This window comes from Sebastes fasciatus, chromosome 12, assembly GCF_043250625.1.
Source record: "Sebastes fasciatus isolate fSebFas1 chromosome 12, fSebFas1.pri, whole genome shotgun sequence".
Lineage (NCBI taxonomy): Eukaryota > Metazoa > Chordata > Actinopteri > Perciformes > Sebastidae > Sebastes > Sebastes fasciatus.
In genome coordinates this window covers 21,936,486-21,955,905 of record NC_133806.1, presented here as the reverse complement: position 1 = coordinate 21,955,905, position 19,420 = coordinate 21,936,486, and the positions used below count along the sequence as shown (strand labels likewise).

Below are 19,420 nucleotides of genomic sequence, written 5' to 3'. Positions count from 1 at the left end.
CCTCTCCTATAAGTGACAGCATACAGTACAACTAGGAAGTGGAGAGACAGAACGGGAGCACATACAGGCGTCAGTGTTTTAGCAGAGGTTCTGTCCTCTGTATGCCGACTGCCAACATGCAGTTCTGGGATTTCCTGGGCTGCACCAATGGAGGTATGAACGTGTGCAGTCATACTGATGGCTCGGGGAATGTGTTGGGCTGTGATTGGACTGGTGTATGGGTGCTCTGTGCTATAGGCAGCAGGTAGAGAGGGTCTGGCAGGCTGAGGGCTGGAAAGGAATTTGGGCTGCTCACCGCCGTGCAAGCAGTTGCATGTGAAAGCCTCACAAACATTCAGAGTGTGGAGCACAAACAAAGACGCTGAAGGCTCTGACACAGTGTCAGCCTCGCACTGTTTTCCTTTGATAAACCTGGTCGGCTGCTTCTGACAGCAGATTTGACAAATTAATAAATTGGCACAAATTGCCGTATCTGAGTGTTTTTGGATTGCCTCCAGGAAAAGGGTGAAATGAAATGTCTGCTCTGCATATGGAGTATTCCTTTTTTTACTTCTTTAGCTACCATTTCATGTTTCTATTGTATGATTTCTGAACAATTTTAGATCCCACAAAACCTAAGGATGGAGTATAACAGCCACTGCTACCACTTATTACTATTGCTCCAGCTGTTATTGTCATTGCTATTCTTACTGTGACTATCACTACGCTGCGTCTGTCACACTTCACAGCCACTGGCACCTATGACGATGAAATATAAACCACTGACAGCTGTAATTTAAAAACCTGCTTATTCATAGGAGTCAGTTTAACTGTAGGTAAGATGAGCTTTGAATTTATTACCCTTATGGGCTTCTGTTATGTTTTAGTCATCCTGTGCATCTAAACCTGCATTCACACAAGCAGAAAAGGTCTAGATTTTAAACCTTGTATGTGGCTCACATCTGCGTGGTTTACCACACAGAGAAACTGCTTGGAATCCGATTTTCTTGACACTTTTGGGGGCAACTATGTCTGGTCAGACCTGTACCACATAGAGTTAAACATTAGATTTCTGTTTCTGTATAAATGCAGCTAAACAACCACAGGCCACAGCTATCAAATGTCACTTTTTGTGTCCACAGGGCTGTACATAAGGAGTACAACTGACAGCTGTTGTTCGTGGAGTTGTTAGTGAACAAATCCAAAAAACAAATACTTTGTAGGAAGTATAAGACGTGTTAAAAAGCAAATAGCTCTAGCTTTAGTCAGCTTGTTAACAAACCCACATTCATGTCTATGCAGTTGAATACAGATGGTCCTCAGACATTATGTGTCAGTCTGCAATAGATAGTATATAAAACACACACTAAAGGATGTAAAACTCTGTCTCGTGATCTCAGTTATGTTGTGTTGTCTCATGCTTTACCTCCATTGTGGTTACTTTATGTGCTGTATTGAATTCCAGGACAGTTCTACCTCCAACACCCATCCTGTGCCCCAGGCCATGTTTTCTGCTATTGCATAAATAGCAATAGCTAAGATACCTACGGGTTGTGTCATATTCGTACAATGCTAGATCTTGAACTTATTTATACCCGTTGAGTCCATGTTTGTCGGAGCTATAGTTGTCATTTTTTTAGGGCAGCACAGCAGCAGGCTATCTGTTAAGACCAGTGGAAGTATGACATGTGGTCTTACATGTGGTCTACAGCATGTGCTCCTGTTGTGTCATCATCAGCCTTCCCCTATTTGCATCCATAGCTCGCTGTTTTGCTTAACTTATTCCATGTGGTCAGCACTCATTGTCAGATACTGTGATTGTTAGATAACTTGTATTACACCTCAAACATTTGCTGTTTAGGTTTACAAGTAATTCTGATGTCTAGATGTATCTTTAAAGTAGTCCTGACCGATACATCGTATTTTCATCGTCATCGCGATATGAACATGCATGATAAACACATTACATAAGAATGTCTGAAACACCATGATTAAGAAAAATCATTTTATTTAGGGATGGTTATCGAAACCCGGTATTAAACGGGCCCGGGGTTTAAAGACTGTAACGTACAAGCGCGACGTAATCCTCGGTTATAGGAGCTGAAACAACATCTGTATGTAGCTTATCAGCTGGCTGAGAGAAAGCAGCCTCTCCTCTCTCTACCAGCGGTAACGTTACCTGCAGGCAGTGAATCACATCATGACTGATACTGACTGATGTCTGTGTGCTCCATTCTTTCTAAACTTCACTCAGGCATATGATTTATTTTATTAACATTATACATGTTTCCAGTGAGATATTATAGAGTTTATATAGTGACTTTGCTGTTGTAAACGTTACTGTTGCTGCTCTAGAAACAACATTTAACCTAGTTGTATTTTAGATATTCAATTCTAATCCTGTTCTGAATTTAAAGACAACCAGACTGACATAAGTATAGCAAATATGGACACTCCAATATGTGTTTATTTATCGCAAGTCATTTCGTCATAGCAATATTGAACAATGATATCACACGTCACAGATTTTCCTCATATCGTGCAGGCCTGCTTCAAAGCAATGGGTTAGGTCACTCTGAACAAGTTTGTGTGTGAACAAGTGTGTTCCCCTATATCTTACATTACCTTCAGGCTGGGCAATATGGAAATCAATATCACAATAATTGGAACACCTGCCTCTAAAATCCATTTACAGCATGGGTGTGGAAAATCATGTCAGGTTGTGTAGTTGATAGTAAACACTTTGGGCTGCACGGTAATGGGAGGTCAAACTGAGCATTTCAGAAATCATTATGTGAGACATCTGACTTAGCAATTGTATCGTGATTCACATTAGGTACGAAATCCTGTTATACAATTTACGATGATGGGCAATATTTTATTAATACCAATACAGGGTTCAATATATCAATATATATATATATATAGTCAATTTTTACTTACCCCAATGCAAATTGTTTTATTTGTTAATGGTTATCAAATAACACGGACACAAGTTGTCATGTTAAATCTTTATTTACGTAAATTAATCTGGAGTTTTGCTCACTTCCTCTAAAGCCACCCAACTAAACTCCTGTTTCCAGGATAATTGAAATGCATGTTTGCGCTTTATCTCATAAACGTTGTCTTTTTCCGCCGCCGTTTTCTCACGAGTGCCCGATCGGTACTGTGCATGTGCAACTCTAAACAGAGACGAGGAGGATGCGAGATGGCTCACTCCTTAGCTTGTGCCCTGCAATATTGTCCAGCTCTAACCTCCTTTTTCTCCATAATGTTGCAAGCAGTCAGTAAGGCATAAACACCTTCCTTTACCTTTGCATTTTCTGCAGAAATGCATCTAAAAGTCGTGATTAGAGCAGCAGCAGCCAGAGGAGTAAAATAGCTGTCAAATATATATTTCCAGTGCGGATAAACACGAGCAGCTATGGATTCATTTCTAAATTTGACTAATGTTTCCACTTATGCGGTTGTTCAAGTGTGTTGGCACAAAATCAAGTGAACCTCAAGTGTTTTGAAAGTAAGATATTAATCCATGGCTTGACAGTTCTGGCTGTAAAATATGATGTCACGGTTGTTTGAATCTTTTCTCTTTTCATACCACAAATTCTTTTTGTATCTGACACATTTTTTCTAAGTAGCTTACATTGAGAGGAATTCATATTAAAAAACAGCAAAAAAAACAGTGGGTGTGTAATGGTAAAATCCTTTCCTCTCAGTTCCTGAAAGAACTCGGGGATGTGAAGCGTCTGTGGGACCCCAGAGACGCAGTGGTGTGGATCAATGTGTTTGTGAATGTCTTAACGTTAACTTTGGTGCAGTGTACTGCACACTGAGGTAGAGCCATAAAACGGCGTGTGAAAAGGCTGGTTTGTGTAAAGAAATTGTCATTGTATAAAATGAAACTATAAATCTGTGAATTCAGGGGAGAATAGGAAGGCATAAAGGGGGAATCTGAGAGTGCATGCTGGAGTCATGCCCTTTAATACTGTTTGTACATAAAGCCAAAAACAATAACTCTTCAAATAATGTCACTCACAAACAAATCATTGCGTTATTCATTGATTTGATGCACTTCATAACAGATAAACATCATCATTTACTTGAATTAATCCTGGAATGACTTGAAATAGGAAAAATAAAAGGGTTGGGTTCTGATAGCTGGTCTTAAAATACCTGGATTTGTTAAAAGGTTCTCCAGAGCATTAATACAGCAGCAAACAACTATTTACTATGTAAAGATATAGAGGAGTAATGTCTACCTGAGCAGAGAATGATGTCACTCTCCCTCTGTGTGTGTTTTAATCCAAGCTTCTCCTTGCTTTATTTACATAGCCACGTGTGCTTTTTGTGCATGTGAGCGTACCCCACTGGCTAGCTCACGGCTGCCACTCTGCACTACTCTCATACGGCGGTTATGGCTGATAATGTCATCCCGAACGACCATGCCCGAAAACGTACCACACACCCTCCGGATATCAAATAAGTAATCTATCTGCAGTTTTACATTAGTTGTTTGGATGTCAAGAAGAGTGTGTGGTTCAGTGTATTTGTTGTTAGGAGGACAATAATTGATGCCAGTGAGTGATAATGGGCTGTTGATGAACAGATGTGAGGGATGTTATAAACTGTGTAAGGTATTTGTACTGCTGAACTCTTGATATGGATGCACTGGAAAGTGTAGTACTGGTGCATTATGTTCAAGCATTTTTATTGGCACACTGTTCTACAAATTGAGCATGCAGCTTCATTTGATTGTATGTACATAAGCTAATGAACTTCCAGGATGGCCTCTCCTGGGTCATGTCCTGTAAAAGGCCAATGAAGGTTAAAAACGCAGGTGTTTCAACAGACAACAAAATGTTTTGTCAGCTCATGTAAACACTTTTTCTGCACAAACATAAAAAATACAGATGTGAAAAGGGGCGCTGGTATGAATCAGAGTCTTACTTCCCTATCTCTGCAGTAGTCCCAATACTACAATGATGTTTTTATAGCTGCCACTTACAATGACAGCTACCTCATTAAAGCTGTAGCTGCTACTGTGGTGACTTTTAATCCACTCTCTGATGTTGCACTCAGCGCTACGCCTCTCTATTCTATTCTGTTGTACTCTATTCTGACTGCTGATCAGCGCAGAAGGGCTGCAAAAGGCTGTTGTTGTTTTCTTGATGAGAATGGAGTTGTGCAATGCCGTTAGCGTGGTGTCAGCTGTAGCGTAGCCTCTGTGGTTTACAGCCAGAGGCAATAGTTTTCTTCTCTGAGTGGGAGAGAGAAAGAAAAAAGGCTGAGAGCGAGCATGAGGGGGGAAAATGCGAAAGAGTAGGAGGGAGAAGCTCTGTGGAGTGTTTATGCAAGTAAAAAATGTTTTAAGCAGCTCTAGCAGTGACAGATGCTCCAGTGCTGTTTTAATAACAGGTTCTAGTTTTGGGTCATTATTTGTGGATGTGAAAGATTAAGGTTGGGTTGAAAGCTAGGTCATTTCTGGTGACGTTCAGAAAATATCTCTGCCTAGAGGCTTGTTTGAAGCTAGAAATATATGTGTGGTGATGTCATGTTGTTGTACTTCTGTTAGGTATATAAAACATTTAAATATACACTGGCACAGGCTGCTGTATTGGGCAAATGTGTTTTCAAGGGCAATGGTGCTTAAGCATCCTATTCACAATTATATTTTTAACACCATTTCAATACACGCTTAAGCCTTTCCTCCTGAAGGCACTGCCAGTCCTGGCTCAAACACGCTTACTGTGTCAGTGCCTTCAATGTTACATGTATCGCTAGTGAATTTTACACTGTGACTGAGGGAGAGGGCGAATAATGCCAGGATTGGTGTTGTGCTGCGTTAATAGCATCCTACTTGAAGCCAACATTTTGGACACAACTCTGCCAGGAACAAATTGGATTATGTGATTAGAGGAAAATTATGTGAAGTGGCGGAACACACACTGAGCAGCAGTGAATCAAACCAAGTCAAACGTAAAAAAAACAAAATGCTATAACTTAGTACTCCACACACAGTTTATTATTATACAATAATCCTGTAAAACTGTGTCCCAATGCTTTACTACATTCTTATCCTGAAAAGATGTTGAATTTGTAGCGTGTTTGCACTGGAAAAGTGAGTAAAATATACACATATCTGTATTGACACTACATGTACTTAATTTCAGAATATGCTACAGATGGACTCTATTGACTCTATTGAATTAAGAAGATGTTCACATATTGTCCATAGTGTCCCAATTCCATGCTACATACTCATTTTATACAGTAAGTACTATATATATATATATATATATATATGCAAAAGGCTTTCTGGGGATGTCTGTGTCTCTATCATCATCATTTCCTGTAGAAAATCTACAAAAGTACATTCATTTCTTTCATACTGTATATAACGAGAGCATACTTTGAACTTTGGTGTATAGCACATAATGTACAGTAATAGTAGGTTATATGGAGCAGCTTTTATCTTACACATTATAAGACAAAGCCTTGGCATCCTAATTAGCACCACAGTCCCGCTTTGTGTCTGTTGCTTAGTAACAGATCCGCGTAGCTTCAGAGTGTTGTCACATTGCTCATTTTGGTGTCATTTTTTTACGTGAGATTGTAGTAAAGAGTGAGTGAAGAGGTGAAATAGAGGAGCGGTGAGTAGAAGGTGACATGAAGGTGGCTATGAGACAGATTTAAGAGTTGAATGAGGCCAGTGGGTGAAGTTATTACAGCATGACAGAGCAGATAATGTATTCTGCCAAGTCATGATTCTCGCCTCGCTCCGACTGTCTGGAATGTAGCTCATATTAAATCCTCCTGATTCATTAGAGCTGCTGCAAAGTCACCGGTTGGTCAGTGCTGACATGTGAACCAGTGGATGTGCTTAGTGTGATTAGAAATTGACTCCTGGCAGTCACATACACTAAGCAGCGTAATCAATTGGACAGTTGGACTTTCCATGTGATGAAAGTCCTCTTTAGTGTGTCGGTGATTTGTCATTCAGCAAACAGAAAATGATAATGATAATTCATTTATAACTAATGGTATTGTTCTTCCTGTCAATGACTACGTTTCTCAATGATGCTGTGATTTGATTCCCTCCTCTGTTACGTTCTGCTCTCTTTTCTAACTCACTCCATCTGCCTTCTTCATTACCTCTGCCTCCTTCTACGCCTCTTTATTTATTATTTTTTTTATCTCTTACTTCTTTGCACTCCTTTTTCATCTTTCTCTGTTGTGTTACGGAGGGATAAAGAGAAGCTGCAGTAGCTCACTACCACACATACAAATCGATTAGGTTTATCTGTGCATGCATGCAAGACAAATCTGTGCCTCTCAAGTGTTTGATACTTGAAATGAGTATCAGATGAATGGTCAGGGTCAGGTAGGGGTCATTCTTATACTTTTGGCCACAGAACGATTTCATGGTAACTCAGCTACTATAGTATCACTTCCAATCATGCTGTAGTACTGTGGCTCTCTTAGATGCCATGACTTAATCCATTACATGAGTGAATAATCTACTGAAACACTGTGATATACTGTATTATACACACATTTATCTAAGCAATAATCTTTATTTTTTTCTCTCTCTTTTCCCCCTCCTCCCTTTTCTGTTCCAGATTTTTCCAGATTATCATACTACGCTGGTGAGTATTTATTTATTTGTGTTAAATACAGGCAAGTATTGTTGAATTACCTGCATACCTGTATGTTTGTGTGTTCGGTGTGTATGAATTCTTGCATCAAACTTGCATTATAATGGTGTCCTTTGTAGGGATGCACCAATCCGACTTTTTCAGTCCCGATACCGATAGCGATACCTGGGCTTTGGGTATACCGAGTACCGATCCGATACCAGTGTTTAATTAATAGGCTGTATGCCTCACTGTGTGGAAGTGACTTGGATCATTCTGTTATATTTAAGGCAACATCAGGCTTGATTTAAACATTGCTTTCCTAACTTTGTAAAACAAAAAGTGACCTATAAATAAATAGATAAACATTTATTGAATTATTTTCTTTTATTATTAAAATAATAAATCGTACTCCAGCAACTTGGTAAAAAAATCTTAAAAATTAACAGGAATTATAATTCAAGTGTAAATGTTTTTAATGCAGCAACAAATTGCACAAAACTAAAATTACAGTAGATAATGTATATAGCATATAAACATAACATTTAATTGAATAGATCGGCCACATATTCACCGATATTCGATCCAGCTATTTGAATCAGTATCGGCCCGATATCCGATCCAGTATTGGTATCGGTGCATCCCTACTCCTTTGCACCCTTATCAAATATAGCCATGTTTTTGGTCAGTATTAGGTGCCTGATCTAATTTTTGATATGAACAGAAATAATGTCAACCACTTAATGGACATGAAATGAAGGTAATTAACAGAGATTCACTCTTCTGTTTTATCTTTCTCAAAGCATGCTGTTCTTTGGTGTTAGTCTTGACACACCCTTGAAGACGGCTGCTGGAGCTAAATAATCTCACAGGTATAGATAAGACATTTTATGGCCCTGAGCACCAGTCTCTCTCCATGGCTGTTGCTAGGTAACGGTTGATCCTATGTTTTCAGGGAGGATGTTGTATATTTTGAGCTGAAAAGGACAGAAACTTCATTTACATTTCTTGACCTTACCTTTTGGCGAGACTCCAGTGGGAGACGTGTTGCCAAAGTTGAGGTTAAGTTTGAGGTTAACTGAAATGTATAATGAGATGACGCTTTCTTACTTTTCTAGAAAGTAGAAGTAGCATGGCACACAGTGTACAGACGAGGTAAACTCAACATCTGTAGCCCATAACAGCCCTGGGAATACTCAGTACTGCTGATAAGGATCCCAAGTTCACTTTTAGTGGAGAGCATACTGAACATAACATTCAGCCTCTGTAACTCGAGGACAGGATTTATATCGTGCTATAATTTTAAGTGGTGATAAGACTCTAAACACAAAGGAAGACAGATCTGGAGTTATGGCTCACAATTTGGCAGAGGCATTTAAGCACCACATGTGGTTTAAAATCTAGTAAATCAATGAAAACTAAGGCTACATAACTGATAAAAACTGACTTATTTTGTCTTGATGATTTCATATTGCTCAGTCTGGTTTCATTTTCATGACGATGATGTAGTAGACAGTGATGCCTGGTTTTTAGTGTACATGGTGTATTGGTGCTGAGGTCCTGTATTGGACAGGGCACACACATTTAATTGATCATTGCTTATTGTTAACAGTTCATTGTGTTTATATATTTTGCATCCTGGCATTTAATTAAACCCGTTTCTTGTTGAGACTGTCCTCAAAAGGAAAACGACGGCATCAGTTGTTCCAAAATGACATACAATATGTTTACATTCAAGTGACAAAGTCAGGAGGTCAGTTTGGATGGGTGGGTCAACTTAAAGAGGGGAGGCCACTGTTTGTTTCCCCATTGCCAGCAGACATTGGTTTCCTTTTAACATGACTAAGATCGTTCCCGAGCCTTCACTTTGTGGTTATGGTTATCATGACGACAAAGGTCCCTAAACCTTAAAGGAGCTCTATACGATATCCAGAGCATTAATATAGCAGTAAACCACTAATTGCTATATAAATATGTAGAGGAGTAATGTCTACCTGAGCAGAGAATGAAGTCGCTCTCTTCCATCTGTGTTGTAATCCGAGCCTCTCCGTGCTTTGTTGACATAGCCGGGCTGGCCACGTGTGCATATCCGCGTGCCCCACTGGCTAGCCCACAGCTGCCGCTCTGCACTGCGCTCTTACGGCGGTTACAGATGATAAAGCCGTCCCAACCATTAGCTCTGTCAGCACTTGTTTTCACTGTTAGCGCTATTAGCACCATTAGTTGCGAGCCGCCGTGTGGAGGAAATAGAAATTGTTTTGCTACTGTCTCACACTCAACATTTGAATTCAAGCATGTTTATGCATGAGTGTATTAATGATGTATGTTCTATACGTGTGTGTGCATTGTGATGTTTACAAGTGTGTTGTGTGATGCTCGGACAATAAAGTATATCTTATCTTATCTTATCTCAATCACGCATTCAGCACCTGTAACCATAGCGTTGTCACATCAAAGAACAATTGATTCTTCGACAGTGATTTGTAATGATTTTGGAAGGCATTAACAAATGATGTTGTCCTATTTATAGGGTCGTCAGGACAGAAAACGCTTCTATGTGTCGTTCTAAAGGGCAGTTATTAGTTGTATTCAATTTGGAGGACTTATTATTAAATAATTGAATATACATCTCCATGCTCTACATCAGTTTGTGTCACAAGAATCACAATATGAGCTGGAAGCTCGGCTAGAAAGCGTTCACGTTCATCTTGTGCTCTGGCACATCAGACAAATTGAATGTCAAGAGTGCTTTATTGCCGTTGAAGAGCTGGCATGCTGCGGGAGCAGATGAAATATGTTTAGAGAGGAGGAGAGACGACGTAGAGCGAGGACAGAGGGCAGTAGAGACCTGCTGAGGGCGGTAGAGACAGACAGACGGGGGACGGATAATGAAAATGAAAGAGAAAAGAAAACAAGTGTTGTAAGGGGTCAAACAGTGGAATGTATGTTTTCAGTGGCTAAACTTTAATCCTTGTAAAACCGTGCGTGCGTGCGTGCGTGCGTGTGTATTCATTCATGTGAGTGCCTGTTTATTAAAGTTTGAGTGTTGATGAAGTGTGGTCCTATTAGCATATTTATAAGTGCTGTCCAATCAGCTTACCTACTTTCCACTGCATCAAGTCTCAATTACAATATTTTCCCCTCCTGCCTCTCTCCTTCTCTGCCCTACACACACACACACACACACACACACACACACACCCTCCCTGCTTCTGCCTGTTAGCGAGCGGAGCAGCTTTTTCGCAGCGTGGTCACAGCAGCAGCCTATGCTGAAAACACAGCAGAGGAGAAACACTTGGCTCACACACTCACTTTTCATATTTTGTGCGCACACACTCCTTGTGCTTTGCTGACACTCACACACACTTTCCCCCACACACACACACACACACACACACATGCACGCAGTCGCCTACCTCCTTAGTCACACGCACGCACACTCTTGTATACGTACAGCCTCTCTCCGGCTTCCACACATAACTCCCTTGCTGTATAGCCTCTTTGGTGCACTCATTTCGACTGCTCAAGGATTGCGCTGGATGTGCAGAGTGTGTGTGTGTGTGTGTTTGTGTGTGTGTTTGGCTGCGGCAGTGTGTGTGTGTGAGAGAAAGATTGGGATGATGTTTTGATCTAGTTGCCCTTCTGCTGCGCCAGAAGAAAGCCTTCAGAAGCCAGGCTGAGCGACACACGGCTGACTGACTTCGAAACGGATTTACTGCATCAATTTTTTTTTTCTCCAACTCTCTCCTGCAACATCATTTTCTCTTCTCCCATCCTGCCTGGCTTTGCATCACCGCTTTTTTAGTTCCTGACTTTTTTTTCCCCTTTGCTCCACCTTTCCCTTCAGGTCCTTGTCGCTTTATGTCTCTCTCTGACATCAGACACCTGCTTTGACCTGGTTAACTCCCGCAGGCTCCGAACATTGTGGGAAAGCTTTGGAGGATGCAAGGCTCAGCTTCTCCCTGGGGTTTCTCCACTTTCTCTCTTCATCCCGCTCTCTTATTTCTTTTTCTCTCTAATCATTCTGTTCTCGTTCAACTCTTCCTTTAGTCACCCCCCTGTCCCGTATTTCTTCTTCTGCCTTCATCCTTCTTCCTCTTGCTTTCCTTTTCCCCTCCTGCGTCGGTCAACCTACCTTCCTCTCCCTCACTATGCTCCATTTCTCTACGCCCCTCTTTGCCCTACATTTTCATCTCTTTCTTCACTGATGCCAGTTTCTCTTTTCGTCTTTCTCTCATCCATTTTTCCTTCATGGTGGACAACATAGTGGATTTACAGAACAAAACTACCACCTTTCTTGGAAAACGATGTACTTTGATGTAATTATATGGAGTCTTACTTTGCCAGCGAGGAACGCCAGTGTTATTTTGTAACCTGGATGTTTGACATACAACGCCAAACCACGTGACTCAAGATTTATGGTTGCAGGGAAGCCGCCTTCTTTGAATTTCACATCAAGGCTTGATTAATTGGATCAGCAGCTCCGCACCGAAGACCAGAATTTGATATTTTGTGAGGATTTACTGGACTGCAGGATGGCCTAATGGATGGAGAAATCCTCCCCCAGCCACAGAAGCCGGGCTTGAATGTATGTTTTGGAAAGCTTTCACCCTGCTGAAGTGTCCACGAGCAACTTACTGAATCTTCTCCACCCACTCTTTCTCTATCTCCAAGTGAAGGAGGAATAAAAGGACTTCCTTAAAGGGATCATTACATATCACATTGCACAATGGTAACAGTATTTTACTGGGTTAAAGGTCATGACATGTATTAGAAGGTTTGATTACTAAGACCTGGACCCTAAGCCACTTCCTCAAGTCCTGAAGTAATATGATGTTTCAGCAAGCTTTAGGAGAGAGTGACTGGCAGTCTTGTGATCGGTAGCTTGGATTGCTGTACCAGATACTGTACTTCCAGTTTAGTTGTTTTTTTTGTTGCAGAAGAAGGTCTGACTTCCAGATTAACTTTGATTTGAACAGATTCTGGATGCTGGGCCGCTGTGGATGTGAGAAGCTGAGTCAGACCTTTATCTTGCGGTTATTTAAATCTCTATCAACTGGACTTGGACCCTGATGATAGATGTCGAGTGGAGTGGCTGCTAGAGCATAGACAGTCACGGACTCGTATGCCGCCTGTGGGGATACTTGCTGTGTCATCACATTTTGCAGTACAAAGGATATTTGACATTCTCTGTTTCCTCTTACTGGGCTCTTTCCTTTTCTGGAGTTACTTACAGCCCTGGGACACTGGCCTTGATTGATTTTTCTCTATTGAGTTTCCTGTGGCTAAAAAGTTGCACAATGGATATCGTCACCCCTGTAACCAATGACAGCCCACTTACCAGCACAGCAGGTCTCAATTTCTAACTTTTTTGGGGGCATTTTAGGATTCAAATTTATAGACAAGGATTTTTTTCATAGTTGCAAAAAGCCAGATCAGGATCCGGTCCTAGTCTTGGAATTTATGTTGTTTTCGGGGCCCAGCAGGTTTGTCTGGGCCCTGTGGCCAGACCTTGAAAAGCCCCTCCTGCAAAACAAATGGAGAGCACCGGCTGCATCCCTCTCTGCTGGAGCAAGGGGGCCTGCATCTACGCACAGCACCCCCTACCAAGTATGTACTAATAAGTGTTTCAATCAACACGCCATAATGTGTACTGACAAATACAGCATGTAGTTGGATACGCTCTTATTTACTGTCAGCGCTGAGCTGAACTAAATCCTTATGATTCGTAACTAACTACATAGATCCATCTCATTGTTTATCAAACAGTGCACCTTTCTCCACCTTGGTATCATTACTTACAATAATTAGAAAAGTCATGAATTCCCATGCTTGTTTACCATCTCTCACTCTGCTTTGAAGCAACATACAGTATTTCATCAAGCTGGTAGGATTTTATTTACCTGTGCTATGTTTCCTGCTTCATGAAGTCTAAATTAGACAGATTTGTGTATTTCATCACCCTGGGCTTTTGATTGTAACATTATCACAATGCCTTAAAAGACCCCTAAATTATGTCCTCTTCCGCACGGAAGCAAAGCAAATACTGCTGTGGACGGGGCCGGCAGCAAAACATATTTTAGCCACCTAAAAGAAAGGCCCACCTAAAAAAATCAATATCCATTTAAGTGTACACTATATTTAGAATATTTTCACCGCTTTACCTTGACGCCAGACAGCCCTGTCCGATGGGGCACTGAAGCCGTTGTACCCATGCACTCGCCAAAGCCACCAGACCTGTAATTGTACCTTGTGAGACACAGGATTGCTGGTCTATCGCTGCCTTGATCGATTAGTTTGTTTGTGCTATTGTATGTGAATCTGAGCTAAGTCACACAATAACACAAACAAACCAACCAATCAAGGCCGCAGTAGACGAGCAACTCCCGTGTTCTGCGAGGTAAAATTGCTGTTTTTTTCAATGGAGTCTGGTTGCTTTGGCGAGAGCATAGATAACGGCTTTAGTTCCCTGTCGGAAACCTAGACTGTATATCTGTCTCACGGCAAGATAAACCGAAGAAAATATTGTAATCATAGCGTACACTTAAACGGATATTGATTTTTTGACAGCAGTACATTGCTTTGGTTCAGTGCGGTAACTCCTTTCTGCTTCTCCAAGCTGGGGGCATGCTGCCCATCATCTACTCTAGGTAATATACTGACTATGGATAAATACCTCATACAACCCCACTTCAAAACACCCAAACTATCCCTTTAACTTCATGAGCTCTTTTGTAACCACTGGAGAATGAAAAAAAGGCACAGTGACTGCATGACCAACTGTCAGTCACAAAAAAATAACGTTTTGATTTTTTCCAGCAGGTCCTTGTAGTGATGCTGAGTGGCAGGTCACTAAAACTATCCAATGAATTAGTTATTTGTTCCTCCATGTAGCTTCATTTTTACAGCACATGATAATTTGTGTGAAGATGAAACATAATGAACTTTGCTTTGTTTGAAAAACCAACTGAACTACGGTTTCTTATCAGTTAATATGTCTGGGTTACAGTTGTACTGAGCTGTAATTAGGTTGGTGAATACGAGTGTATGGGGAGATGGTGGCTATAAGTTACCCTGAACACACACATGTGTACACTCTCACGCACTCTTAGTGCTGGTCTTTCTGTTTTTTTTTAGTCGGGTCACCATGGAAAAGCATTATATTTATATGGAAGTGACATTTAGACCAGTATTGAACAGCCACGTATTTATGTATATAGATATACAACCGATGTTTCGACTTTTTCCTCTCCGTCCCCGGGTATAGATAATGCGCATCCTTGGCAGAAGACGGAAGAGAGAGGGTAGTAGTGGGGGGGGGGGGGGGGGGGGCATAGGAAATTGTTTGAGGATGAGAGAAAGATGAGAGGGAGGAAGGAAGAGATGTGGTTCAATAGGACAGGAGGATCAAATGGAGATGTGAAGGCAGGAACTAAAAGGTCTGTGAGCGTGTGAGATGAGTGACTGGAGGAGATTAAGAGAGGGGAAGAAGAAACGAGTTGCAGATGAAGGGGGTAAAGGATGGAGAAAGAAGGATACAGGAGGTTTGAGGCGAGATAAACAAAGCAAAAGATGAAGGCTTTGGAGAGAATAGACATAAAAAAGGGGATAAATGTGAAGAATGAGCAACGGAGGAAAAGAGGAAGAGAAAAGGATGGTAAAAAAGAAAGAGAGGCCTAGGCTCCCCCAGGATTGTGCTAACCCCAGTAACCCAGATACCAGTTAGACGAGGAGATAAACCGTCCTTCAGCTGCGGCTGCTACGGGACAGAGCTCAGCTCCAGCCTTCTGTGGTTTTACAGGCTGACTGTCAGTCACTGGAGCCCCACTGAAAGAGGAGGTGGTGGGCCTGGCAGCCGCCCGCTCCCCTCCTGGCTGGCCTAGTTGATATGATTCCTCGCCTTTTCTCTCTATTTGAGTGTGTGAGGGCATGCATGTGGGGGATTTAGTGCCGTTAAGTTGAATAGAAATTGGTGCAGTGAGAAATGGCTTCATTTGTCCTGTTACTGTGTAGTGCACCTATTTGAAAACAGTAATTTATGTACTATGAGATCCATATTTTGTACTGCCCCAAAACCGATTTTGTAAGCTATAGAGTCAGGCAACTTAAGGACAGCCTATTTGTAATAATAAGACTTTTAATGGTCTATTTATGTTAATTGTTGTTTTGATGGCATAGTGCACAAGAATGCTGTTTAGCAGCTAACTTTAAAGTACCAGGTGTCAGATCTTTACATGCTGCATGATATAATAATAATAATAATAATAATAATAATACATTTTATTTATAAAGCGCTTTTCATGAAACTCAAAGACACTTTACACAGTTAAAATGATCATAAATAAGAACATCATAATATATGAAACAACATTAATCACACATTAAAAGCAGTTCTAAAAAGGTGAGTTTTGATATGTGATATGAAGAAATAGAAAAGTATGATGGAAACCCTTGATCTTTACCACAAGCTGATGCTTAGCTTTATGTCCACCATGTCAATGACATATATTCATTAAAATTTCAGATATTTTGCGGACAAACGGACAAAACATAACCTTTTTCCAATTCTTTGTCAGAGACAATTAAGCAAAAACAACTAACTGTATCTACTCACAAGTATTTTCTTCAGCCTAACCTCCAGTAAATTACATACATTCAGTCACATACTGGTTTGTAGCAGGGGCTCTGTGAACAATAACCTCTTTTGATAAATGCTGCTTAAAAGCAGGTAAACATACTACATTTTTCTAGTTATGTGTGATGTAACAGGATTTACAGAATAACATAGTTGTATGCATGCAATAAGGCAAATGTAGGTTGCCTACTTCTCTAATAGGATTTCATCACGCTGTATGTAGTATTTAGGTTAAGGTTATGGTATGTGTGTGAATTTGTGTCACTACTGTGTTTTGTCTCAGTGTGTGGAGTTGGGTGTTACAACAATTTAGAGCTTAATATCTAATCTGATTACTGACTGACTGAGAGAGCAGCAGCAGATGGCTGACTGTGGTTGGTGACTCTGTAGCTCCTCTGGTGCAACTGCTTCTATTTAAAAATGAGTTGCAGTCAAAATAATGTCCTCAATACATTTTTTAGCGTGCCCCTCTGAGACGACTCGGCATGAAGGCCGGGTATGAACTAAGAGGGTTTTCCACAAAGCGTGTTTCGATATAAATGTATCATTAACCCCCGATAGTACAGCAAACACGGGTGTTCTACATTTAAGAGAATTGTTTTTTTATGTCAACATATTTACAAGAGACAACATATTCTGATGTCATTACTCTGATATCCACCTAACACAAAACCTGGTGTCTGCTCTCACACGGTAAACTGATATAACATGACAGCAGAGGAAGGACATGATGCTACAGTATATTATTAACAACAGAACATGGTCATTGTGTGGGATATCTGATGTAGCCAGGTTTGGAGTACTTTAATCAATCAGTAATCTATGTAGGGCTGAGCAATATGACAATATATATATATCGTCAAAACAATACAAAAATGTCTATCGTTTATATTTTTCTATCGCGATATAGTTTTTTTTCTCTATAATTTCACTTACAACTGTCATGTTCATTTTGCACTCAAGTTCTTAAAATTGTGAAAATACTCTTTTCGTTTCTCAAGTATTTAATTCACACAGGAGTACAAAAATAGCCTTTACCATGTGGTTATTTTATATAGACTATTTATTTATTGAATTACTAGAAAACTTGCTAACGTGATGTACACCGATCAGCTATAACATTAAGACCACTACACACAACACATTAGAGACTCTGATTCCCTCACCCTATTTCAGTCCCGCCTCAAGACCCATCTCTTCTCCTCTGCCTACTCCTAGCCCCCCCACCCTTACCCATTTGTCCGTGTGTATGTATGAGTGTGCGCCTGTGTGTGTCGTTTGTCTGCTGTTTGTCTCACACTGTCTCCCGTCTATATTGTTAAGCGTCTTGGAGTCCCTGAAAAGCGCTATATAAGTCGAATTTAAGAAGTAAGTAAGAAAGTAAGGTGAAGTGAATAACACTGGTTATCCCGTTACCATGGCACCTGGCAGTGGGTGGGATATAAATTTGATAGACAGCAAGTGAACATTTTGAAATTTGTGTTGGAAGCAGAAAAAATGGGCAACCGTAAGGATGCGAGCGACTTTGACATGGGCCACATTGTGATGGCTAGACGACTGGGTCAGAGCATCTCCAAAACTGCAGCTCTTGTGGGAGGTTCCCGGTCTGCAGTGGTCAGGACCTACCAAAAGTGGTCCAAGGAAGGAAAACCGGTGAACCGGCGACAGGGTCAGACCCGAGGCTCATTGATGCACGTGGGGAGCGAAGGCTGGCCTATGTTGTCCGATCCAATAGAAGAGCTACTGTAGCTCAAATTGCTGAAAAAGTTAATGATAGAAAGGTGTCAGAACACACAGTGCATCGCAGTTTGTTGCGTATGGGGCTGCGTAGCCGCAGACCGGTCAGGGGGCCCATGCTGTCATAATGTTATGGCTGATCGGCGTATATCCTTAGATATGAAATTACCCTACAGTGATAGAAGATTTTGGCCATATTGTCCAGCACTAAATCTATGTATGTTTTTTTTCTTTGCTTTGTCACCAGACAAAAAACGGCTCCAGGGAAACTCACAGAGGGACAGAAGTTTAGGCATTTCATGTGTGTAGTGTGTCGTATGGTGCATCGTAACTCTTCAGCAAATATAGTGCCAGCAAGAGTGCTGAAATGTTTCATCATAGTTCAAACCTCTTTCCCTTTCAAAAACAGTGCTGATCTTCACTAAGCTTTTTCAACAACTATCGTGTTATATGCGGTGTAGTTCAAAAAGCTTTGTAATGTGAAGCATTCCCAACAAACAGACAGAGCCAAGCTTGAAATCTCTGCAGCTATCGAAGTAACGGAGAAGTGACTATAAATGATTTGCACTGCAAAGCCCCACTAATGTGTTTATTTTGTGCAAAGAGGCAGTATAATATTACTAGCTGTACCTTTTTAATGTTTTCATTAGCGATACATTTCATGAGGTAGACAGGGTTGGTAGTTTTTAGCAGGGCAGCCGGTATTGTTACAATGAGATGATAGAGTTCGTGGTATATTGGGATTATAGCAGCAGTGCACTCATTAGGGATTGTAATAAGACACCTAATAATCCAGTAGTATTATAGCCACTGTGGTATCATTTTAATTGGATGATGATTGTAATACTGTAAGAGGGACATTTGTAATCTGATCTTCACTAATCTATTTTATTAAAGCCTTGAGGGTCTATTGTGGCCATTATACACTCCATTCATCACAACTACGGGATGAGCTCACTTTTAATAATAGCATACATAAATGCGTACAGTAGACTTCTTCATCTGCTCAACCTGAAAAAAAATTAAATTTAAACTCTTTGTCTCCACTCTTTTCTGAACAAACCTAGATATTTCAGCTACAATATTTTTCCATTTTTGCTGTTTGTTTAACTGCACTGACTCCGAAAGAAAATGCTGAATAATGTAACATAACCTAGTACAGCATAATAAAACATAGGCAGTGTTTTCACTTCACGTTATTCACTGCAATATGTGTACAGGAAATGTAAAATGTACATTTCTATTAAAGATTAAATACTTGGAACAGTAAACGTTTTCTTGGCAGGTGAATATTTTCCGTTCTCTTACAGGAGAGCAAAAGGGATCATTTCAGGCTCTTTTGTATGCAGAAGATTAAAAAAACAAGTCAATGTTTCAATCCAGTGAAGATCTTATTAAACCAAATAAAACAACACTTCTAGAAAAACGTAGAATA

At 40.6% G+C, this 19,420-nt stretch overlaps 1 protein-coding gene across 9 annotated transcripts in view; it reads left to right on the top strand.

Moving 5' to 3' along the window:
- Positions 1 to 13,042: 13,042 nt before the first annotated feature.
- LOC141779371 (focal adhesion kinase 1-like) overlaps positions 13,043 to 19,420 on the top strand; it is a 62,862-nt gene continuing 56,484 nt past the window's right edge. For 5 of the 9 annotated variants that reach the window (XM_074654166.1, XM_074654165.1, XM_074654163.1 and 2 more), the window contains exon 1: positions 13,050 to 13,223. In XM_074654166.1, the coding sequence (XP_074510267.1) occupies positions 13,151 to 13,223 (73 nt within the window). In that variant the 5' untranslated portion in view covers positions 13,050 to 13,150. Of the gene's footprint in view, positions 13,224 to 19,420 lie in introns of all 9 variants that reach the window. The other 4 variants (XM_074654167.1, XM_074654164.1, XM_074654170.1 and 1 more) reach the window with 2 other exon arrangements.